Source organism: Pelobates fuscus, chromosome 12 (assembly GCF_036172605.1).
Source record: "Pelobates fuscus isolate aPelFus1 chromosome 12, aPelFus1.pri, whole genome shotgun sequence".
NCBI lineage: Eukaryota > Metazoa > Chordata > Amphibia > Anura > Pelobatidae > Pelobates > Pelobates fuscus.
The window spans coordinates 16287674-16313349 of NC_086328.1; the positions used below are offsets into that span (position 1 = coordinate 16287674).

Genomic DNA, 25676 nt, shown 5'->3' on the forward strand with positions numbered 1-25676 from the left:
TGAGATTATGGAATGAGATTAAAACATGGCATTATTGCATGGGATTACAGAGTGAGATTATGGAATGAGATTAAAACATGGCATTATTGCATGGGATTACAGAGTGAGATTATGGAATGAGATTAAAACATGGCATTATCGCATGGGAATACAGAGTGAGATTATGGAATGAGATTAAAACATGGCATTATCGCATGGGATTACAGAGTGAGATTATGGAATGGGATTAAAACAGCATTATTGCATGGGATTACAGAGTGAGATTATGGAATGGGATTAAGACATGGCATTATCGCATGGGATTACAGAGTGAGATTATGGAATGGGATTAAAACATGGCATTATCGCATGGGATTACATAGTGAGATTATGGAATGAGATTAAAACAGCATTATTGCATGGAATTATGGAATGGGATTAAGACATGGCATTATCGCATGGGATTACAGAGTGAGATTATGGAATGAGATTAAAACAGCATTATTGCATGGAATTATGGAATGGGATTAAAACATGGCATTATCGCATGGGAATACAGAGTGAGATTATGGAATGAGATTAAAACATGGCATTATTGCATGGGATTACAGAGTGAGATTATGGAATGGGATTAAGACATGGCATTATCGCATGGGAATACAGAGTGAGATTATGGAATGAGATTAAAACATGGCATTATCGCATGGGATTACAGAGTGAGATTATGGAATTGGATTAAGACATGGCATTATCGCATGGGATTACAGAGTGAGATTATGGAATTGGATTAAAACATGGCATTATTGCATGGGATTACAGAGTGAGATTATGGAATTGGATTAAAACATGGCATTATCGCATGGGAATACAGAGTGAGATTATGGAATGAGATTAAAACAGCATTATTGCATGGGATTACAGAGTGAGATTATGGAATGGGATTAAAACATGGCATTATCGCATGGCATTACAGAGTGAGATTATGGAATGAGATTAAAACATGGCATTATTGCATGGGAATACAGAGTGAGATTATGGAATGGGATTAAGACATGGCATTATTGCATGGGATTACAGAGTGAGATTATGGAATGGGATTAAGACATGGCATTATCGCATGGGAATACAGAGTGAGATTATGGAATGAGATTAAAACATGGCATTATTGCATGGGATTACAGAGTGAGATTATGGAATGGGATTAAGACATGGCATTATCGCATGGGAATACAGAGTGAGATTATGGAATGAGATTAAAACATGGCATTATCGCATGGGATTACAGAGTGAGATTATGGAATTGGATTAAGACATGGCATTATCGCATGGGATTACAGAGTGAGATTATGGAATTGGATTAAAACATGGCATTATTGCATGGGATTACAGAGTGAGATTATGGAATTGGATTAAAACATGGCATTATCGTATGGGAATACAGAGTGAGATTATGGAATGAGATTAAAACATGGCATTATTGCATGGGATTACAGAGTGAGATTATGGAATGGGATTAAAACATGGCATTATCGCATGGCATTACAGAGTGAGATTATGGAATGAGATTAAAACATGGCATTATTGCATGGGAATACAGAGTGAGATTATGGAATGGGATTAAGACATGGCATTATCGCATGGCATTACAGAGTGAGATTATGGAATGAGATTAAAACAGCATTATTGCATGGAATTATGGAATGGGATTAAGACATGGCATTATCGCATGGGAATACAGAGTGAGATTATGGAATGGGATTAAAACATGGCATTATCGCATGGGATTACAGAGTGAGATTATGGAATGAGATTAAAACATGGCATTATCGCATGGGAATACAGAGTGAGATTATGGAATGGGATTAAGACATGGCATTATTGCATGGCATTACAGAGTGAGATTATGGAATGGGATTAAAACAGCATTATTGCATGGGATTACAGAGTGAGATTATGGAATGGGATTAAAACATGGCATTATCGCATGGGATTACAGAGTGAGATTATGGAATGGGATTAAGACATGGCATTATCGCATGGCATTACAGAGTGAGATTATGGAATGGGATTAAAACAGCATTATTGCATGGGATTACAGAGTGAGATTATGGAATGGGATTAAGACATGGCATTATTGCATGGGATTACAGAGTGAGATTATGGAATGGGATTAAAACAGCATTATTGCATGGGATTACAGAGTGAGATTATGGAATGGGATTAAGACATGGCATTATTGCATGGCATTACAGAGTGAGATTATGGAATGGGATTAAAACAGCATTATTGCATGGGATTACAGAGTGAGATTATGGAATGGGATTAAAACATGGCATTATCGCATGGGATTACAGAGTGAGATTATGGAATGGGATTAAGACATGGCATTATCGCATGGCATTACAGAGTGAGATTATGGAATGAGATTAAAACAGCATTATTGCATGGGATTACAGAGTGAGATTATGGAATGGGATTAAAACAGCATTATTGCATGGCATTACAGAGTGAGATTATGGAATGGGATTAAAACAGCATTATTGCATGGGATTACAGAGTGAGATTATGGAATGGGATTAAGACATGGCATTATCGCATGGCATTACAGAGTGAGATTATGGAATGAGATTAAAACAGCATTATTGCATGGGATTACAGAGTGAGATTATGGAATGGGATTAAAACATAGCATTATTGCATGGGATTACAGAGTGAGATTATGGAATGGGATTAAGACATGGCATTATAACATTGTAATACAGAGTTAGATTATGGAATGGGATTAAGACATGGCATTATTAAATTGTATTACAGAGTGAGATTATGAAATGGGATTAAATGTTAGGTACAGGTGGTAAGGGAAATGCATTTTTGGAAGTGGATGAACGTGCACGGCGACAGAAAACACAGGTTGTCAATTTGGAGTCATCCCAGTGCATGACGGCAAACAGCTTTTCACATTGTTCACACTGACATAGAGAGAAAAAGACAATGTAAGGGCACAGGGGAACATCTACGCTTTATGGGGTACGTTTATGCACTCTGGTCAGTAAACCTGCTATCATTATAGTCAATATTTGGAGTCCTGGCCCCAGATTTCTTGGGGTAAGCATTCCACCACTCACAGGGGCCCCATTAGAAGTGACCACAGCAATACATACAGTTGAGTAGAGCCTCTTAAATCAATTTAAGCAGGAGTCAATCCACTAATAACATTTTTCCAATTCAGTTATTTGGCCTATAACTTAAAATTCATGTTAAATTCCCAATAATTCACACTTTATTCAATAGCCAAGTGAAACTAGTTTAGGACTTATTAATATTGGGGTACTTTGTTGCAGTGTTTAGCTCAAAGACAATGTGGGCATATGGTGTAAACATTCATATTTTGATCTTAAAACAGCTGATTTTAGGTAGCTTGTAAGATTTCACAGTAGAATTGTTTATATTTGTGTGCATGTCTGTGTGCGTGTGTGCGTGCGTGCGTGCATGTCTGCGCACTATTCTCTTAATATCAGAGAAGGTTCCTTACTGGGTTTTTTTGTGAGCACATCATTACTTAATTAATAACCATACCATAGTCAGTCCATTGTGCTAGTTTACAAAGACTCCATGAAATACAGACCTGTGCCATGCGGGGGCCTATTGCTTTCTTGTTTTCAATAACCGCAGGAATTTGTTCATGATTCTGGATATCCCACATTCTTAAAGTGGCATCCTGTACAAATACATTTTCAAAAATTATGCTCTTTGTTTTATCTTGTTCTAAAAGTACTATTTTAAAATAATGCTCGAAATGCATAATATTTTTTAAATTCATGATTTAACAAAGTTAAAGAGACAATGGTAGCATGGCAAGCCCAGACTGGCCTTTGTCCAGCACAGTTCATTTTTCAACTTCTTACTAACCAGTTTCCTCCTCTCCGCATGTGACGGCTTGTTGGCCGTGATGCGAGAGAGTTATAGAGGTCCGTGCTGCAAATAGATAAAGGAATCTAAGGAAAAGGTACAGAAAAGCTAATCTATGTTGAAGTGAGATGTAAGTGGATACGACACTTCGCAGTGTGCTACAAGGCAGACAGCAGCTTTAAAGCAGCCATGTCACTTCTAAGTACTTCATAAATATATACTCTTCATGAAATAATTATCCAGATTCCAGGATCTCTGCCGCCATTTTGTTTCCAAACCTAGCAGCCATCACAAGTGGAGGCTGTGAGATTCAGGCATCACCTTGTTTATCATGAAACATGATCTGAGTCTCCTGCAGTTTGCAGGATTCTCTATAGACCACATACCCTCAAGAATTGGCGAGAGTACCAGGAGCTGAAGTTGGTCACCAGGAAGAAGATGGTGGTGGCCATGAGGAACTTTTGATAAATACACTGCGTGCAGAATTATTAGGCAAATGAGTATTTTGACCACATCATCCTCTTTATGCATGTTGTCTTACTCCAAGCTGTATAGGCTCGAAAGCCTACTACCAATTAAGCATATTAGGTGATGTGCATCTCTGTAATGAGAAGGGGTGTGGTCTAATGACATCAACACCCTATATCAGGTGTGCATGATTATTAGGCAACCTCCTTTCCTTTGGCAAAATGGGTCAAAAGAAGGACTTGACAGGCTCAGAAAAGTCAAAAATAGTGAGATATCTTGCAGAGGGATGCAGCACTCTTAAAATTGCAAAGCTTCTGAAGCGTGATCATCGAACAATCAAGCGTTTCATTCAAAATAGTCGACAGGGTCGCAAGAAGCGTGTGGAGAAACCAAGGTGCAAAATAACTGCCCAAGAACTGAGAAAAGTCAAGCGTGCAGCTGCCAAGATGCCACTTGCCACCAGTTTGACCATATTTCAGAGCTGCAACATCACTGGAGTGCCCGAAAGCACAAGGTGTGCAATACTCAGAGACATGGCCAAGGTAAGAAAGGCTAAAATTCGACCACCACTGAACAATACACACAAGCTGAAACGTCAAGACTGGGCCAAGAAATATCTCAACACTGATTTTTATAAGGTTTTATGGACTGATGAAATGAGAGTGAGTCTTGATGGGCCAGATGGATGGATTGGTAAAGGGCAGAGAGCTCCAGTCCGACTCAGACGCCAGCAAGGTGGAGGTGGAGTACTGGTTTGGGCTGGTATCATCAAAGATGATCTTGTGGGGCCTTTTCGGGTTGAGGATGGAGTCAAGCTCAACTCCCAGTTTCTGGAAGACACCTTCTTCAAGCAGTGGTACAGGAAGAAGTCTGCATCCTTCAAGAAAAACATGATTTTCATGCAGGACAATGCTCCATCACACGCGTCCAAGTACTCCACAGCGTGGCTGGCAAGAAAGGGTATAAAAGAAGAAAATCTAATGACATGGCCTCCTTGTTCACCTGATCTGAACCCCATTGAGAACCTGTGGTCCATCATCAAATGTGAGATTTACAAGGAGGGAAAACAGTACACCTCTCTGAACAGTGTCTGGGAGGCTGTGGTTGCTGCTGCACGCAATGTTGATGGTGAACAGATCAAAACACTGACAGAATCCATGGATGGCAGGCTTTTGAGTGTCCTTGCAAAGAAAGGTGGCTATATTGGTCACTGATTTGTTTTTGTTTTGTTTTTGAATGTCAGAAATGTATATTTGTGAATGTTGAGATGTTATATTGGTTTCACTGGTAAAAATAAATAATTGAAATGGGTATATATTTGTTTTTTGTTAAGTTGCCTAATAATTACGCACAGTAATAGTCACCTGCACACACAGATATCCCCCTAAAATAGCTATAACTAAAAACAACTTCCGAAAATATGCAGCTTTGATATTAATGAGTTTTTTGGGTTCATTGAGAACATGGTTGTTGTTCAATAATAAAATTAATCCTCAAAAATACAACTTGCCTAATAATTCTGCACTCCCTGTACACCTACCTTTCACTGTATCCCGCGGCCACTGGATCCTAAATGGAGATGTCACCTTTGGGGGGTCCTTGCAAAAAATATGCAAAGACTGCCGAAAGTGACAGTTCTTCTTTAAGGATTGTTTTTTGTAAATCTTACAGAGAAAAACAATTAGTTGCGCTGTATTAAACTGACTCTAATCCTGTCATTTGCCCGGTATATTTCAGACATATAAAATGTATAGAGTTGTTAACTCTTAATTAAAAAGAAAATAAAGATATGCAACCTTTGATGAGGAGAGGATCCATTGCTTATTTGCGCTTAGCGATACGTCCAGTATCCAGTCTTCGTGGCCCTATAGAAATATTACTAAATATTACTAAATAATAAGAAATAATCTGGTAATATAGTTCGCTGCATAGAATGGACATAATATACATCCCTCCAACACACACCCTATGAGAACATAACTTGATGACATGGATAAAACAGTAGAGACAATTATGAAAAAAAATTAAAAATCAAAGTGTCTGCAATTAAGTACATATATGGCATATTCATGTTTCTCCCATTTATAATATGCAAATAATAATACCTTTAAGACAAGTTTTTTGCTTGCTGCATCTACATCCCATAATGCTATAGTCTTGTCATATCCACCAGACACGAGAATGGATGCTGGAAAAGAATAAATACGGTATGTTCTGATTGGCTGCCGGTATACATTTTTGTCAGTAACTCTCTTTGATGAACTACATTGAGGGAAACTAAAACTAAAGCTTTATTAGATGAAAACAATAATAATATGCTTTATGCGAAAAATGTTTGGAAGGCAGCATTAGAGGGAAGTCTAATCTTGTCGTAGATCCCCAGATATTTTAGGACTTCATCTCCCATGATGCTTTGCCAACCTTTACAATGACAAAGCATCATGGAGATTGGAGTTCTAAAATATGTGAGGGTCTCCCTTTTTGGGTACTTTTACTCCACAGCTTGAACCAAGCAAGATGGATTCCTCTAGAACCAGTATGTCATATCACATCTTGATGTCACTGTGCAGTGGAAATCTAACAAATGAAAATCCTTACAATCTTTAGAAAATTCACAGGCGCTGATACATCCTTTGTGAACTCCTTGAAGTGTATTTGGCCCTCGGTGACGAAACTCCCCAGTGTTAATATCCCAAAGTTTCAAGCTCTTGTCCCAGGAAGCCGTGCACAAGAAGCGCCCATTTAAACTGAAGTCACAATCCGAGATGACATTAGAGTGTGCTCTACAATAAAAATGCAAAAAATAAATAAATTCGGAAATCAACAACTGTTATTTAAATAGAACAAACTTATTTTGTTTCACTTTCCATAGACCAGTTATTCTTCCTAAAATAGGGCACAGGGAGAAATCTTGTAACTTTTCTTATAAACTCTCTGATGATTAGTATCGCCTTGAACACTGAATGGTGAATTAAAATGAACATACACTATATATCTACGACCTATAACTGAGTGAGAGGCTCCTGATTGGTGGAGCCCTTTCCTGGTTTGGGAGGAATCTGCCATCCATAGATCTTGCCTGTAGAAATGCTGCATTTTTTAAAAACTTTAAAGGCATGGATTATATTTATTTTATGTAATTATTTTGCATTTTTTTGTAATAAAAATGGCGCAGCTGCTGCATAGTATCTCTGTTAGCTTGACCCCTGACTTCCATCAAGCCCCTTACTGGTTGATTGTGATGACTGTACGTTGTGCCACCATGTCCCAAAGCTTCGTGGTGCCATCTGAAGACACTGAGCACACCCTCTGATTCTCTGGATCGAACTGACACCTGGTTACAGTGCTGGAATGGTGACCTGAAACAGGGAGAAGCGTTATAGTTTGTGGAGGCCTTGCTGAGACCTGTGACATTAACCCTTCAGGGGCCTTTGAAGTGTTTGAAGACAAAAATGGAAGCATAATCCTTTTGAAGGTTTGACCCTAGATATTATTTTGAGAACGAGAGTGTGAGTATTAAGCCTTTTTACAGGATCTTTAAGGACAAAATTATTTTAAAAAATAATTTTTTAAAACACCACTAGTAAAGTCTTAATAATTGAACCTTCTTTAGTCCTTTATTAGGAGATAACCATTAAAAAAAAGAAGGGGGTTGGCTGGGGGGGTGACTGCAATTAAATTTTGTAAAAAGTATTATTTTTAATACCATAGATCTTGCGCCAAAACACAGTCATTGCAGCACCCATTCCACCTCCCGTCTTTATGCCTACTGTCTCCTCTTCAACATATTGTCCAAACAAATGTATTTCATAGAGAAGCATTGTAGACAAGAAACACACGAGCATCAAGCACCGCACTCCTCCAATCAAATGCTTGAATCCAATGCTTCTCTACAAAGCATTGATTGACAGGTTGACGTTCTAATGCAATGTGCAAGGATGGCAAATGTCAAGAACTGAGTCTGACTTAGCTCTCACAGCGGAAGCACCATCTAGTGGCTGTCAGTGTAACAACCACTCGAGGTGTGTTTAGCGCCAGGGCACTGCGCGAAGGCCGATACATTGGAATGAATTAATCTTTAAGCCAGTAATGTCCATTTACCCAAGAGATGTGGAAATAAACCTTTTAGTGGCAAAATCTGTGTATATATCCATTCAGGGGTAAAGTGTATTATCCAGTATTTCAAATGAACACTATGATATTTAACTTTTAAGAACAAAATATGTGCTATCAAGCCTTTGAAGTCAAAACGTGTGACATTATCATCTGTAAGAGCAAGAATAGTGCCAAGATTTGTGTTATACTAGGGTTTAATCAGTAAGCACTAAATTCTAGTGAACTTAAAACCCAGTTGCAAAAATGAGGCTAAAATAGCCAAGGTGTTACTATAGACGGGATGGAGCGAGTTTTACCAATCAGCCTTTCTTTGATGAGATATTTAAATTCACCGCCATTTGGTGTTTAGTGAATAAAACCCCTAAGTCTTCTGAAGTTACAATTTGTATTGCTCACCACTTGAGTCATCGATGAGTTAAAATCCATCTCAAAGTACAATAAACTTGGGAAAAATCCTACTCGGCCACATTATGTAGAGATTGTGGGTTTTTTGTTGCTAAACGACGTGATATATTCTAACAATTCAGAAAATATGATCTCCTTGTCTTTAACATAAAAGTGAAACGTTAGCACCTCAGAATAGAGTTAAATTATTATTACTATATAATAAATATTATTCACCGGCATTGTTTGCTGAATTTATTTCTACAACGTAAATTACATTCTCCTCCATGCTGATCTCAGTTGTAATTTCCTCGGGGAGTTATACATTTAGTCATGAATTATGGTGTATAGCAATTTTTGAAACTCAGCCTGTTTCAATGTTATTAGAACTTTTATACTGAGTAGTATATTGGATTAACAAACTCTTATTGGAAATGCAATTCATTACCCAGGGCTATTATGAATGATATCGTGTAAGGTGATTTAATTAAAGGGACAGTAATGGAAAACATAGCCATATTAAGGTCCCATATTACTATAAATGCTGAATAGATGTCTTTTTATTTCCAAAGATCACATTGTGCTTCTATCACAGCATCAATGACATCAAGCTGCCTGCTACCCACTCTTGGTCAATGGCACCAGTTTGAATGCAGTGATGAAATATGATTGGCTCTTGCTCCAGCTTGACTTATTAAACATGAAACATGATTTGATGATGGAAGAAGACTCTCCACCTGTTTGATTACTACCCAAGGAGCCAGCATAGGCTGATAGGCATTGTAGTCATACATCAACTGCAGTTCTTAAAGCAGATCTGTCACACTTAACTTTCTTCAATTTGTTCCTCTTCTCCCCCTACTCCTAATCCATTCTTCACTTCTTTTTTTTTAAACATTTATTCCTAAAATGTATAAGGCAAAGTAAAAACTATTGTCTTATGTATTTTTAATCCACTTGACAAAAGGCAAGTTTTGTCACTTCCCATAGCCGTCGCTAGTGACAGCTCTGGGAAAAAGACATTGACTTGCTTATTACGAGACAATATCTGTGGTGGCTTCCTCGATCCCTCGGAGAGTGAAGCATTTATGTGGGTTTCTAGCAGATGAAGTGACAGTAAGCTTGATAAAGAAAATAGTAGCACCGTGGGTGACGGCATCATGTAAGTATATCTGCCTCTGCATCCCCAGGCCACAGCACACCAAGCAGCGATGTTACCATTGGGTGCCTTTCCAAAATATGTAAAGACCTGAGATGTGACAGAGCTGCTTTAACTGTGCAAAACTGTGTCTCTGTGTGTGTGTGTGTATGTGTATGTTTTGCTTTTGTGAATTTGTTAAATGCTGAGCTCTCCTTGACTTTAATTTTTGACTCAACTCCTTGGTTGAGCTTATGGAAGCTGGAAGCAGAGCACTCAGTCCTGGGAAACATGTTTCCTGATAGAATTAGGATCAACCAATCTATTCAATAATAAAGAACACAAACCATTTAAACATGTAACTGCTGACGCTGTTGTTGCGTCGATGATGCACACAGCATTTTTGACATCCAAACTGCATGCTACAAGCTTTCCATCCACTGAAACGTTGCACGAAGTCACCAGACCGTCGAGGCTTACAGACCACTGGAAACAGAACAGAGAACATGTAGCTAAGACCACAACTATCCATACTGATGGGTTTCCATTTTACAGTTAAACTGTGTAATATGAAGTTTGGCTAACATTGAGTGTGGTACCTATACAGCCTGCAGACATGGGGAGAGGCTGACCCTATAGCTAGAGGGCTGTGCTACACATTGAACCTCAATGCCTGAAATGACCACTACGTATTGGCGGGGGAGATGGGTCTTTGGCCTCTTTCTGAAGACTTTTCCTAGCTGTGTATCAGAACCACTTATCAAGGTTTGATGGGATGGACAGGGGAGGAATAGTGGTAGCCTGGATTTATCAAGAATAGGTGATTCTGAAAACTGGATATGGCTCTTTTTTATTTTAGAATTTTAACAGAGCTCGGTCATGCAAATTATTATTTTTATTATTATTATTATCGCCATTTATATAGCGCCAACAGATTCCGTAGCGCTTTACAATATTATGAGAGGGGATTTAACTATAAATAGGACGATTACAAATAAACTTACAGGAACAATAGGTTGAAGAGGACCCTGCTCAAACGGCTTACATTCTATAGGAGGTGGGGTGTAAAACACATTAGGACAGGAATTTACAATCAAATAAGGTGGGCTGCCCTTTAGGAGAGAGCAAGAGACAGGTATGTGAGGTCTTGGAGGCCATAAGCTTTCCTAAAGAGATGGGTTTTAAGGCACTTCTTAAAAGATGCAAGACTAGGGGAGAGTCTGATGGAGGTAGGCAGGCTATTCCATAGGTAGGGAGCTGCCCACGAGATGTCCTGCAAGCGTGAGTTGGCCGTACGGGTGCGAACAACAGACAGGAGGGGGTCACGGGCAGAGCGGAGAGACCGAGAAGGGATCTGTGAGGAGATATAAGAGGGGCTAGAGTTGATCAGTGCTTTATAGGTGTGAGTTAGTACCTTGAATTGACTCCTATAGCATACAGGGAGCCAATGTAAGGACTGGCAGAGGGGTGAGGTGTGAGAGAAACGACTAGAGAGGAAAATCAGTCTAGCAGCAGCGTTCATTACGGACTGTAGGGGTGCAGTACGGCTTTTGGGAAGACCAATCAGGAGAGGGTTACAGTAATCCATGCGGGAAATTACTAGAGAATGGACAAGCTCCTTGGTAGTATCTGGTGCAAGAAAGGGGCGGATGCGGGCTATGTTTTTAAGATGGAATCTACAGGATTTGGCAACATGCTGGATGTGAGGCTCAAAGGTGAGACCAGAGTCAAGTATGACGCCAAGACAGCGCGCTTGCAAGGATGGACTGATGCTGGTACCACAAACTTGAAGGGAGAGCGAAAGAGGAGGATCAGTATTAGGAGGAGGAAAGACAAGGAGCTCAGTTTTTGAGAGATTGAGTTTCAGAAAGCGGGAGGACATCCACTCAGAGATGGAAGAAAGGTAAGCAGTGACACGTTGCAGGACGGCAGGGGAGAGGTCCGGGGAGGAGAGATATAGCTGGGTGTCATCAGCGTACAGGTGGTAGCGGAATCCAAAAGAAGTAATAAGTTTGCCAAGAGAGGCGGTATAAAGAGAAAATAGAAGGGGACCAAGGACAGAGCCTTGGGGGACTCCAACCGAGACAGGACGAGGGGAGGAGGTATCATTAGAAAAAGAGACACTGAATGAGCGTTGGGAGAGATAAGAGGAAAACCACAAGAGGACAGAGTCACAGAGACCAAGCGATTGAAGAGTTTGAAGAAGGAGAGCATGATCAACGGTGTCAAAGGCCGCTGAGAGGTCAAGAAGAATTAGTATGGAGTAGTGGCCTTTGGATTTAGCTGCGATAAGGTCGTTAGTAACTTTGATAAGGGCAATCTCTGTAGAGTGGAGAGGGCAGAAGCCAGATTGAAGGGGGTCAAGGAGAGAGTTGGAATTGAGGAAGTGAGACACACGGGTAAAGACAAGTATTTCCAGAAGCTTTGAGGAAAAAGGGAGCAGGGATATGGGACGGTAGTTAGAGGGGGTGGATGGGTCGAGGGATGGTTTTTTTAGTATAGGTACTACAGTGGCATGTTTCAGGTCAGCAGGGACGATGCCAGAAGAGAGAGATCAGTTGAAGATGTGTGTTAAAGAAGGCACGAGACAAGTGGAGAGAGATCTGATAAGGTGAGATGGGACAGGATCGAGTGGGCAAGTGGTGGGGCGAGAGGAGCAAAGAAGAGCAGCCACCTCTTGGTCAGTAGCTTAGGAGAATGTCTGAAGGGTAGGAAAGGCATGATCTATGTGTGGTTGAGAAACATAAAAGCAAGGAGGGGAGAATTCTTTCCTTAGCTGTTCAATCTTGTCAGTGAAGTAACATGCAAAGCTATCAGCAGTAAGGTTAGTTTGGGGGGTGGCCACAGCAGGGCGAAGAAGAGAATTAAAGGTGTTAAAGAGACGCCTGGGGTTGCGGGAACATGAACTAATGAGAGAAGAAAAATAGGACAGTTTGGCAAGGGCAAGGGCTGCACTCTATGAACACAATATGAATCTATAATGGAGAAAGTCTGATTGGGTGCAAAACTTCCTCCAGGAGCGTTCAGCACGCAGGTAGCGTGTTGATTTAGTATGCCACGGCACGGTTGGGGGCGGGTCCTCCTCGAGGTGCTTGTTTGGAGTGGCGCTGCAGCGTTCAAGGCAGATGTAAGAGTAGAGTTATATGTGGAGATGGCCAGTGAAGGACAGGAGAGGGAAGGGATGGACAGCAGTCGTGAATCAATGTCAGCTGACAAATGAGAGAATACCCCGGTTTTGTTGTGCAGCTGGTGTCATCTATATAATTTCCTTGTAAACTGTATAGAAATTATAACATTTAATTTTGTGTATATATATGTATTTGTCTGAGCCGAGGTGTCGAGTTCCGTTACTATACAGACAGATGGATAGGAGCCTGCTTATACTGCTGTTATCTCCATATGATGAATTGTGGTACAATACTTAGTCTTTCTCATATAAACTCCATATCTTTACACAACTTATTGAAGAAAAGATTACAACTAAACAAGTGATTAAAGGCAAATCTCTTCTACTTGTCAAACAAGAAAACATTCAGTTCTGAACACAGTGATGACCAATTATTTTAACCTAATTAGGCTGCATTGTGCAACGAGTACCATTAAATTGGGTATTAGTAACAACCCCTGGATGTTGGGCTATGGCAACATCCCCAGGGTGTACTTGAAAACCAGAGTAATCAGAATGTGCCTTTCCTGGTTAAATACTTTGTTATTATTATTATTATTATTGTTCACTGAGCATGGGACCACATGGTGCAATTATAATTATGAAATCAGTAATACGGCAACTTAATTGTTTCATTAACTTACAGAACGAACGCCAGTCCCTGGACTTGTAAATACATGAATGAAATAGAAAAGGCCATTTTAGCAGTCATTACAAGTCCAGGTGTTCTATAAATCCGTCGTACGCTGCAAGCGGATTAAAAGTGATACTGCGCTTTCAGGATAAAGGCTTGCGTGTTAGCCAGTGGTCGAGAGGAACATGAAACATACCAGCACCTTCCCAGTGGGCAAGTCCCAGCATTTTACTGTCTTGTCGTAGGACGATGTAATCATTCTAGGGGGGAAAAAAGCAAACATTAGGAGGCAAGAAATAATTCAAATTAACACTGCTTTACAGCAGGATTTTTGACATTTAATGTAAGAACATTTTATATCGCACATTTATATTAAAAAAAATGGCATTCTAACTGAGAACTTTTCTTATAGATTTACAATTCCAATTACCACTATTTGTAAACAATAGATGATAAAGGCAAAGTGTGGAATCAAGAAATCTATACTCTTCTCAGGCAGGGTGTACTTACTTTTACATGTACAAAAACAGCCTAACCCACCCAACCCAACCTGTAGAATCCATCATGTCACCTTTCATTGTCAGATGTTAAAGTGCACTCAGAGATAAGAGCTGTGTGTTCGTTTCCATAGACATGGATCACTCTCCCCGAGGAAATATCCTTAAAAAGGAAGAATGGTTAATTATTGTTTGATAACGAATTTATATTGGGTTTCCTCATCATATTGCCATTGTACCAGGACTTAATCAATCATAAACATTCAGTTGTTCCAGGTTAGGGAAAAGCATTTCTTACAAATTTTATCTTGGACAAACTTGGTACAAGAGTATCTAAGAGGTGAACATTCTCTACCAACAACCAAAAAAAAATGATCACCTCATATATTCGCTAACTTCAACTTGACCCTAAACAGAGCTTAAGAACCACGTCCAGATTTATATTTATAAACCCTCAATCTGGGGAAACTTGGTAGAACTATCAAATGATGGGTAACCCAGATGTTTGCCTTAAGGCTGGCTAAGCATTGTGTGAGATGTATTTCACATGCATCTGGAGTGCCACGATTAGCCATGACTATCTACAGCACTTGTTAATGACTGTTGCTATGTTAGTGAAGCGGTCAATACACTTTGCCCTATAACGTACCCATAACTTTGCTGTACAGTCGTGGGAAGATGATAGGAATTTTGAATCCTCAAAGCAGAAATGACAGCAGTTCACAGCCTTGGTGTGTCCACGAAAGACTCGCATAGGAACCTAAAGATTGGGAGACAGAGAAACTAACTTATAACAAGGTTTAAAATTAACAAAAAGCAACAAACCACAGAGAAAGTGACAGTAGACTGACATGGGAGAAATGTGTATTCACGGATTCACAGTCCCACATGAAAGAGTTACAAATCTAACCGTAACATAGAAACATAGAATGTAATGGCAGATAAGAACCATTTGGCCCATCTAGTCTCCCCAATTTTCTAAATATACACCAATATACACCGTAACAGTGTACAGAAGGAGAATGTACATGTCCCAACCTGCCACGATACAACCACAGAGATCTGTACTAAGGTGTGATAACACAGACTTCATTTCAGTGTCTATTTCATTAAATACAAATCTCTATATTGTGTCCCTGAATTTGGATATGGGCCCTGTGTAGGAGGGATGGATAGAAAGTGTGTTTTATCTTTTTTAATACCAAAAGAACATCAGCCCTGGCAAGCTTTATACATGTTCCAATGGAGTCATAGAACAGGGAGATCGCATTGCCACAAAATGTGTTGTCCACAGCCTATGCATTCCAATTACAAAAGAACATCTTAATAATCTAAAAATGAAAAACCAGTCCGGACCTGATCAAATCCCAGCAATGCTGTTGAAGCTCAGTGCGCCGGCAATTGCTAAACCCGTCGCAACTCTAATTAACGAATCCTGGGTGTCTGGATACATACCCAAACTTTGGAAGACTGCGAGAGTAGTGCCTATCCATAAAAGTGGTGACACTACTTTGGTTTCTAACTATCGCCCTATATCATTGCTCCCGGTATTGTCAAAAATCTTAGAAAAATGTGTCCATACGCAACTATGTGAGTACTACCAACAATCAAACTATCTGACCCCTGATCAATCGGGCTTTCGCCAGAATCACTCCACTACAACTGCCCTCCTAAAAGTTTGCAATGACATCCAAACTGGCATGGAACAAGGAGACCTAACTGGAGCTATTTTCCTTGATTTTGCAAAGGCCTTTGACACAGTAGACCACGACATTCTACTGCACAAACTCAAAAACTCAGGTATTGGTGATCATTCGTTAAACTGGTTTCGATCGTATGTATCGGATCGCTCGCAATATGTGTCCATTTCTGGCAGTGACTCCCTCCCTCTCCCAGTCACATGTGGTGTTCCCCAAGGTTCCATTCTCGGCCCCCTACTATTTACATTGTTTATAAATGATCTGCCTATTGTCTGCAAATCCTCAAATGTACACATGTACGCAGATGACACGGTAATCTATGCGAGCAATTCCGATCTACCGCAGCTCGAGGCTGTGCTCCAAGACCAGTTTACTGAGGTAGAAAAGTGGATCGCAAAAAACGACCTCTTCCTGAACACTGACAAAACTGTCACAATGATCTTTGGAACAGTACCGAAATTACACAAATTACACAATTCCCACCTATCCATCAAAACAAATTCAAATGGCACACTGACCGCAGTCCACTCTTTCCAATACTTGGGTATCATGTTAGACCCCAATCTATCTTTTGGCCTCCACATAGAAAAAATTGCATCTAAACTTTATCCAAAACTAGGTGCCCTGTACAGAAACAAATCCTGCCTAAGCCCTACAGTAAAGGAAAATATTGTACAGCAAATGCTGATGCCAATCATTGATTATGGGGATGTAGTATATGCATCTGCATCGCAATCCCACATTAATAAACTCAACTCATTGTATAACTCGTTCTGCCGATTTGTGCTACAATGCAATTACAGGACCCACCATTGTGACATGCTAAAAGAACTAAACTGGCTGTCGCTGGAATCCAGACGCACCCTTCATCTTTCCAGCCTTGTGTTTAAGAGCTTTTCTGGAAAACTCCCACCCTACCTGAACGCAATGCTTTCCCCAGCTGTTCCCACTTCCTATAACCTCCCATCCAGTACCAACACTTTACTTAGTCTACCTCAATACAAAAAGAAAGCAGCCCGATCCTCCTTTTCCTACAGAGCACCGCATTTGTGGAACGACCTCCTGCACAATTTAAAATCTTCCCTAAGCCTAAAATCCTTTAAGAGATCCCTCTCTACATACCTCAAAACAGAATGCACGTGTCATGGTTGATTATATATTTCCTACCTATTCTATGTAAAATTTTGTATCTATTGTGTATTAATATTGTTTTTGTATTTTATTGTACCCTAATTGTAACAATACAATGATTTGTTGACCCAGGACATACTTGAAAACGAGAGAAATCTCAATGTATCTTTCCTGGTAAAATATTTTATAAATAAAAACATTGGGAGCCATAAAGGGATAACACTTCCACAAACTGTAGAATTATTATTTTGGTCATGCAGTTACATAGAGAGAAGAGTACATAGGACACATTCCCGGTCCTCAGAGGTAGCTGGGCTTAAAGTAATGTACAGAAACAGAATGGTCGAGGAACAGGACAAGGTTATAGAACAACAGAGTAGCAACAAAATAAGTGTGAGCCAGACTGGATGTTGGATAAAAAGTCCTACGTCAAAATTGATGCTGGAATGATGCATAGCCAGAGATCGGGTGTATGAACAACGCCAATTAGACGTGGGTACCCTGATAGATTTATAGAGTCTCACTTCCTTAAGATGTGGTCCCCTAGGTGACTTGTGAAATATAAAATACATTTACTGCTGTCCACATGTAAACTGAGTCACAGGAAACTCAATAAAGATATATATGTTAAGTATACCATTATTATGGTCTATGGTTCAAACCTGACTCATTTAACTTATTATATTTTATATAATTATAATAAATATAGGTAATGCATTATAAATAATAATTCTTGCGCTCTGATTATCCAGCCGTGATGGACTGTGAAATCAGGAACTGTCTTAGATATCTGTATGTGTATTAAAGGAACACTTATAACACCATAACTACTACAGCGCCTATTGTTAAGGGTTAATAATTATTTAGAGATATATAAAGTGTACATGGAATGAAAGTCTTATTTTATATTATACCAGCCCTGTTCAATGCCTTCTATTATTGTATTTATATTTTAACCTTTATTGGAAAGTGTAATGACTGATGGGTAAATAATCTACCTTAATTCTTTATAACATACAATAGCATACAGCTCTGGGACAGCAGCCATGATGTGGATACAATAGTGGATGAATATAATCCTTGTGAGGACCAAATGGACATGTCTTTCATCAAATAATTAGATGTTTATATTGTGTTCTACCAAACCATTTTGTCCAAACATATTATTTAATTGCCTTCCATTCAGGGATAGAGGATATTTATCTCAAACAGCTGTTAACATTAAACACACGCAGATCAGGTTCTGTTTGTCATCAAAGTTTAATTAAACAGGTGATCTGACCCTGGTTATAATTGCATATTGTCACTGTGAGGACATAAACCCCTTCACTCTGACAATATACCGGGGCAGGCAGTGAGGAGGTTAATGTTCTGAGTCTGACAGTGAGGGGGTTAATTCTGACAGTATGCTGGGGCTAGCAGTGAGAGGGTTAATGCTGACAGTATGCACAGGCTGGCAGTGAGGGGGTTAATGCTGAAAGTATGCAGGGGCTGGTAGTGAGGGGGTTAATGCTGACAGTATGCAGGGGCTGGCAGTGAGGGGCTAATGCTGACAGTATGAAGGGGCTGGCAGTGAGGGGGTTAATGCTGGCAGTGAGGGGTTAATGCTGGTACTGAGGGGGTTAATGCTGGCAGTATGTAGGGGCTGGCAGTGAGGGGGTTAATGCTGGCAGTATGTAGGGGCTGGCAGTGAGGGGTTAATGCTGGCAGTATGTAGGGGGCTGGCAGTGAGGGGTTAATGCTGGCAGTATGTAGGGGGCTGGCAGTGAGGGGTTAATGCTGGCAGTGAGGGGGTTAATGCTGGCAGTATGTAGGGGCTGGCAGTGAGGGGGTTAATGCTGGCAGTGAGGGGGTTAATGCTGGCAGTGAGGGGGGTTAGTGCTGGCAGTGAGGGGGGTTAATGCTGGCAGTGAGGGGGGTTAATGCTGGCAGTATGTAGGGGCTGGCAGTGAGGGGGTTATGGCTGGCAGTGAGGGCGTTAATGCTGGCAGTGAGGGGGGTTAATGTTGGCAGTGAGGGGGTTAATGCTGGCAGTATGTAGGGGGCTGGCAGTGAGGGGGTTAATGCTGGCAATATGTAGGGGCTGGCAGTGAGGAGGTTAATGTTGGCAGCATGTAGGGGCTGGCAGTGAGGGGGTTAAGGCTGGCAGTATTGATGGCAGTGAGGGGGTTAAGGCTGGCAGTGAGTGGGTTAAGGCTGGCAGTGAGTGGGGTTAAGGCTGGCAGTATTGATGGCAGTGAGGGGGTTAAGGCTGGCAGTGAGGGGGTTAAGGCTGGCAGTGAGTGGGGTTAAGGCTGGCAGTATTGATGGCAGTGAGGGGGTTAAGGCTGGCAGTGAGTGGGGTTAAGGCTGGCAGTATTGATGGCAGTGAGGGGGTTAAGGCTGGCAGTGAGTGGGGTAAATGCTGGCAGTATTTGTGGCAGTGAGGGGGTTAAGGCTGGCAGTGAGGGAGTTAAGGCTGGCAGTGAGGGGGTTAATGCTGGCAGTATTTGTGGCAGTGAGGTGGTTAATGCTGGCAGTGAGGGGGTTAAGGCTGGCAGTGAGTGGGATTAATGCTGGCAGTATTTGTGGCAGTGAGGGGGTTAATGATGGCAGTGAGGGGTTAAGGCGGGCAGTGAGGGGGTTAATGCTGGCAGTGAGTGGGGTTAATGCTGGCAGTATTTGTGGCAGTGAGGGGGTTAATGCTGGCAGTGAGGGGGTTAAGGCTGGCAGTGAGTGGGGTTAAGGCTGGCAGTGAGTGGGTTAATGCTGGCAGTAATGATGGCTGTGAGGGGTTAATGCTGGCAGTGAGGGGGTTAATGCTGGCAGTATGTAGGGGCTGGCAGTGAGGGGGTTATGGCTGGCAGTGAGGGGGGTTAATGCTGGCAGTGAGGGGGTTAATGCTGGCAGTATGTAGGGGGCTGGCAGTGAGGGGGTTAATGCTGGCAATATGTAGGGGCTGGCAGTGAGGAGGTTAATGTTGGCAGCATGTAGGGGCTGGCAGTGAGGGGGTTAATGCTGGCAGTATTGATGGCAGTGAGGGGGTTAAGGCTGGCAGTTAGTGGGTTAAGGCTGGCAGTGAGTGGGGTTAAGGCTGGCAGTATTGATGGCAGTGAGGGGGTTAAGGCTGGCAGTGAGGGGGTTAAGGCTGGCAGTGAGTGGGGTTAAGGCTGGCAGTATTGATGGCAGTGAGGGGGTTAAGGCTGGCAGTGAGTGGGGTAAATGCTGGCAGTATTTGTGGCAGTGAGGGGGTTAAGGCTGGCAGTGAGGGGTTAAGTCTGGCAGTGAGGGGTTAATGCTGGCAGTATTTGTGGCAGTGAGGAGGTTAATGTTGGCAGTGAGGGGGTTAAGGCTGGCAGTGAGTGGGGTTAATGCTGGCAGTATTTGTGGCAGTGAGGTGGTTAATGCTGGCAGTGAGGGGGTTAAGGCTGGCAGTGAGTGGGATTAATGCTGGCAGTATTTGTGGCAGTGAGGGGGTTAATGCTGGCAGTGAGGGGTTAAGGCGGGCAGTGAGGGGGTTAATGCTGGCAGTATTTGTGGCAGTGAGGGGGTTAATGCTGGCAGTGAGGGGGTTAATGCTGGCAGTAATGATGGCTGTGAGGGGGTTAATGCTGGCAGTGAGGGGGTTAATGCTGGCAGTATTGATGGCAGTGAGGGGTTAATGCTGGCAGTAAGGGGGTTAATGCTGGCAGTATTGATGGCAGTGAGGGGGTTAATGCTGGCAGTGAGGGGGTTAAGGCTGACAGTGAGTGGGATTAATGCTGGCAGTATTTTTGGCAGTGAGGGGGTTAAGGCTGGCAGTGAGGGGGTTAAGGCTGGCAGTGAGGGGGTTAAGGCTGGCAGTGAGGGGGTTAATGCTGGCAGTATTGATGGCAGTGAGGGGGTTAATGCTGGCAGTATTGATGGCAGTGAGGGGGTTAATGCTGGCAGTAAGGGGGTTAATGCTGGCAATATTGATGGCAGTGAGGGGGTTAATGCTGGCAGTATTGATGGCAGTGAGGGGGTTAATGCTGGCAGTAAGGGGGTTAATGCTGGAAGCATTTATGGCAGTGAGGGGGTTAATGCTGGCAGTGAGGGGGTTAATGCTGGCAGTATTTATGGCAGTGAGGGGTTTAATGCTGGCAGTGAGGGGGTTAATGCTGGCAGTATTGATGGCAGTGAGGGGGTTAATGCTGGCAGTATTGATGGCAGTGAGGGAGTTAATGCTGGCAGTATTGATGGCAGGGAGGGGGTTAATGCTGGCAGTATTGATGGCAGGGAGGGGTTAATGCTGGCAGTAAGGGGGTTAATGCTGGCAGTATTGATGGCAGTGAGGGGGTTAATGCTGGCAGTGAGGGGTTAATGATGGCATTATTGATGGCAGTGAGGGGGTTAATGCTGGCAGTATTGATGGCAGTGAGGGGTTAATGCTGGCAGTGAGGGGGTTAATGCTGGCAGTATTGATGGCAGTGAGGGGGTTAATGCTGGCAGTGAGGGGGTTAATGCTGGCAGTATTGATGGCAGTGAGGGGGTTAATGCTGGCAGTATTGATGGCAGTGAGGGAGTTAATGCTGGCAGTATTGATGGCGTTAATGCTGGCAGTATTGATGGCAGGGAGGGGGTTAATGCTGGCAGTATTGATGGCAGGGAGGGGGTTAATGCTGGCAGTATTGATGGCAGTGAGGGGTTAATGCTGGCAGTGAGGGGGTTAATGCTGGCAGTATTGATGGCAGTGAGGGGGTTAAGGCTGGCAGTGAGTGGGATTAATGCTGGCAGTATTTGTGGCAGTGAGGGGGTTAATGCTGGCAGTGAGGGGTTAAGGCGGGCAGTGAGGGGGTTAATGCTGGCAGTATTTGTGGCAGTGAGGGGGTTAATGCTGGCAGTGAGGGGGTTAATGCTGGCAGTAATGATGGCTGTGAGGGGGTTAATGCTGGCAGTGAGGGGGTTAATGCTGGCAGTATTGATGGCAGTGAGGGGTTAATGCTGGCAGTAAGGGGGTTAATGCTGGCAGTATTGATGGCAGTGAGGGGGTTAATGCTGGCAGTGAGGGGGTTAAGGCTGACAGTGAGTGGGATTAATGCTGGCAGTATTTTTGGCAGTGAGGGGGTTAAGGCTGGCAGTGAGGGGGTTAAGGCTGGCAGTGAGGGGGTTAAGGCTGGCAGTGAGGGGGTTAATGCTGGCAGTATTGATGGCAGTGAGGGGGTTAATGCTGGCAGTATTGATGGCAGTGAGGGGGTTAATGCTGGCAGTAAGGGGGTTAATGCTGGCAATATTGATGGCAGTGAGGGGGTTAATGCTGGCAGTATTGATGGCAGTGAGGGGGTTAATGCTGGCAGTAAGGGGGTTAATGCTGGAAGCATTTATGGCAGTGAGGGGGTTAATGCTGGCAGTGAGGGGGTTAATGCTGGCAGTATTTATGGCAGTGAGGGGTTTAATGCTGGCAGTGAGGGGGTTAATGCTGGCAGTATTGATGGCAGTGAGGGGGTTAATGCTGGCAGTATTGATGGCAGTGAGGGAGTTAATGCTGGCAGTATTGATGGCAGGGAGGGGGTTAATGCTGGCAGTATTGATGGCAGGGAGGGGTTAATGCTGGCAGTAAGGGGGTTAATGCTGGCAGTATTGATGGCAGTGAGGGGGTTAATGCTGGCAGTGAGGGGTTAATGATGGCATTATTGATGGCAGTGAGGGGGTTAATGCTGGCAGTATTGATGGCAGTGAGGGGTTAATGCTGGCAGTGAGGGGGTTAATGCTGGCAGTATTGATAGCAGTGAGGGGGTTAATGCTGGCAGTGAGGGGGTTAATGCTGGCAGTATTGATGGCAGTGAGGGGGTTAATGCTGGCAGTATTGATGGCAGTGAGGGAGTTAATGCTGGCAGTATTGATGGCGTTAATGCTGGCAGTATTGATGGCAGGGAGGGGGTTAATGCTGGCAGTATTGATGGCAGGGAGGGGGTTAATGCTGGCAGTATTGATGGCAGTGAGGGGTTAATGCTGGCAGTGAGGGGGTTAATGCTGGCAGTATTGATGGCAGTGAGGGGGTTAATGCTGGCAGTGAGGGGGTTAATGCTGGCAGTGAGGGGGTTAATGCTGGCAGTATTGATGGCAGTGAGGGGGTTAATGCTGGCAGTATTGATGGCAGTGAGGGGGTTAATGCTGGCAGTATTGATGGCGTTAATGCTGGCAGTATTGATGGCAGGGAGGGGGTTAATGCTGGCAGTATTGATGGCAGGGAGGGGGTTAATGCTGGCAGTATTGATGGCAGTGTGGGGATTAATGCTGGCAGTGAGGGGGTTAATGCTGGCAGTATTGATGGCAGTGAGGGGGTTAATGCTGGCAGTATTGATGGCAGTGAGGGAGTTAATGCTGGCAGTATTGATGGCGTTAATGCTGGCAGTATTGATGGCAGGGAGGGGGTTAATGCTGGCAGTATTGATGGCAGTGAGGGGGTTAATGCTGGCAGTATTGATGGCAGTGAGGGGGTTAATGCTGGCAGTATTGATGGCAGTGAGGGGGTTAATGCTGGCAGTATTGATGGCAGTGAGGGGTTAATGCTGGCAGTGAGGGGGTTAATGCTGGCAGTATTGATGGCAGTGAGGGGGTTAAGGCTGGCGGTATTGATGGCAGTGAGGGGGTTAAGGCTGGCGGTATTGATGGCAGTGAGGGGGTTAAGGCTGGCGGTATTGATGGCAGTGAGGGGGTTAAGGCTGGCGGTATTGATGGCAGTGAGGGGGTTAAGGCTGGCGGTATTGATGGCAGTGAGGGGGTTAAGGCTGGCGGTATTGATGGCAGTGAGGGGGTTAAGGCTGGCAGTATTGATGGCAGTGAGGGGGTTAATGCTGGCAGTATTGATGGCAGTGGTTGATACATAGAGCGATATATTATCGTGACCTGGGATAATGTCTGGTTGTCCCATGCCGCCGGTTCCTCCTCCGGTCCGCCCGGTTTCTCCCCCTGCACGGCCAGCGGGTCCATATCGCACACTGACGGCGTCCGCAGTCTCCATGGAAACCAGCTACACCCGGACCGCGGTCTCCATGGAAACCGGCTACAGCGAGACGGCGGCTGCCGAGGGACAAGAAGGATCAGCCGAGCTACCAGCGCCATGTGTATGTTAATTACTGCACTTTACAGGCGGGGGGAACACACCTCAACTAGACTAAATCTCACCCATCTCACCTGAGTGCAACAGAGGGTCAGCACATACCCACTAATCACAGAACCTGTACTGTGACAAACCTGAGTGCAAGCAGGGGGTTCTGCACATACCCACTAATCACAGAACTTCCTCTGTTTGAGAATTGTCTCACCTGTTTTCAAGCAGGGATAACAACCAGTCAAACTCCAGTGTTCTGCTGAACCCTGACAGCACAAATCATAAAATGGTTCTAAATCAATGAAACCCAATGTTTTTCCTCATTTTCATTCTGAAAATTAAACCTCAAACCGTTTTATTGCAAAATGCCCCTGCTTAACTACAGCCGCAGATTTAATCACTGGTTCTCTGAATTGTTTTGACCTTGAGAACTAAATGGCATATGCAAAAACACCATCACGTTCCCAACTTTCCATCTTCTGCCATATCCTTCATATTGTATGGACAAAAAGACTCCAGCAACTGTTTGTTTAATGTGGATATTGAGAACCTTGTGATGACATTAATATACCAATGTTTTGTAGTCTTGCCAGATACACCCCATCCATTCTATGATACACAACTTTGTCATGTGTACGGGCAGCAAGTAGCAGAAAGTAGAATTAATATGTCATTACAAGCAAGACTTGTGGGTAACGGAAAAGTATTGAAAAAGGTTAGTCCATGATACCCAAAATGGGTTAAAATTTCCCAACTCAATTATATTTCCAATTATTGAAGAGTCAACCCAAAAACCTTCAGTGATTGACCCTTCTCTTTAGTTTTAGTAGCCAAATAAAATGATGGGTTTAGTCACTGAACACCTTTGTTGATGTGTGAACGCAGGCTTCTGAGAGTGTCATATAATGCAAAGATTACAATAAAATGTGTTACATTTCATCCAATTTAGCGGTTAGAGCACTATGTTGACAGAACTGGTCTAAGGCCTTTCACCTTTTTTACACAAGAATCTGGGGCATCATAAAAAGTATACCCAGGAATCAATCCTTTGACATAGTTTCAAAGCCCATGCTGAGTATTATTTGGTTTGTACATAGCTAGAGAATTTGGAAATAAACAAACAACACTTGTGAAAGCTTCTGTGTTTAGTTTTGTGGATATATCAAAAGTATGTAAATGACTCAGATGACAATAGGAACCAAATTGAAACAGACAGTTCAGTTCTGAAAAGTGTCGCCTAAACTACAACTTTCTGTTTATAATGAGTTGTTTAAGAATTTGTGATCTGTTTCATGCAGAAATGTAAAACTTGCAGTACAGCCATTGCCCGATCGACAATCTGATCTTTTCTTCTCTGTACGAGCTTCAGTCCTGGGTGATTACCTTTCGATGATATGTTTTATAGATCCGTCGTATAAGCTTGCATAGCACATACCCCTTAGGGTGTGCACTCTGTGATTTTATATTAAAGGGTAACATTTATTATTATAAACAGTTGTGTTC

At 42.7% G+C, this 25676-nt stretch overlaps 1 protein-coding gene across 1 annotated transcript; it reads right to left on the bottom strand.

The window, feature by feature from the left end:
• Positions 1–2813: 2813 nt before the first annotated feature.
• WDR88 (WD repeat domain 88) lies at positions 2814–24041 on the bottom strand. Its single transcript, XM_063437676.1, has 11 exons — positions 23969–24041; positions 14941–15051; positions 14366–14454; positions 13991–14054; positions 10342–10480; positions 7586–7715; positions 6955–7139; positions 6462–6544; positions 6153–6221; positions 3605–3697; positions 2814–2948 (listed from the first exon to the last, which is right to left on the bottom strand). Exons 2-11 carry the CDS (start codon positions 15043–15045, stop codon positions 2814–2816), a joined length of 1092 nt encoding a protein of 363 aa, XP_063293746.1. The 5' UTR covers positions 15046–15051; positions 23969–24041.
• Positions 24042–25676: the final 1635 nt, after the last annotated feature.

Excerpts from the sequence above, each read along its gene's own strand:
- WDR88 (XM_063437676.1), bottom strand. The coding sequence starts at position 15,045 with ATGCGAGTCTTTCGTGGACACACCAAGGCTGTGAACTGCTGTCATTTC. Across the intron at positions 7,140-7,585 it reads ACAGTCATCACAATCAACCA|AGCACACTCTAATGTCATCT; the intron begins GTAAGGGGCTTG and ends TTTTTATTGTAG. Across the intron at positions 3,698-6,152 it reads GGATCCTCTCCTCATCAAAG|GATGCCACTTTAAGAATGTG; the intron begins GTTGCATATCTT and ends GTATTTGTACAG.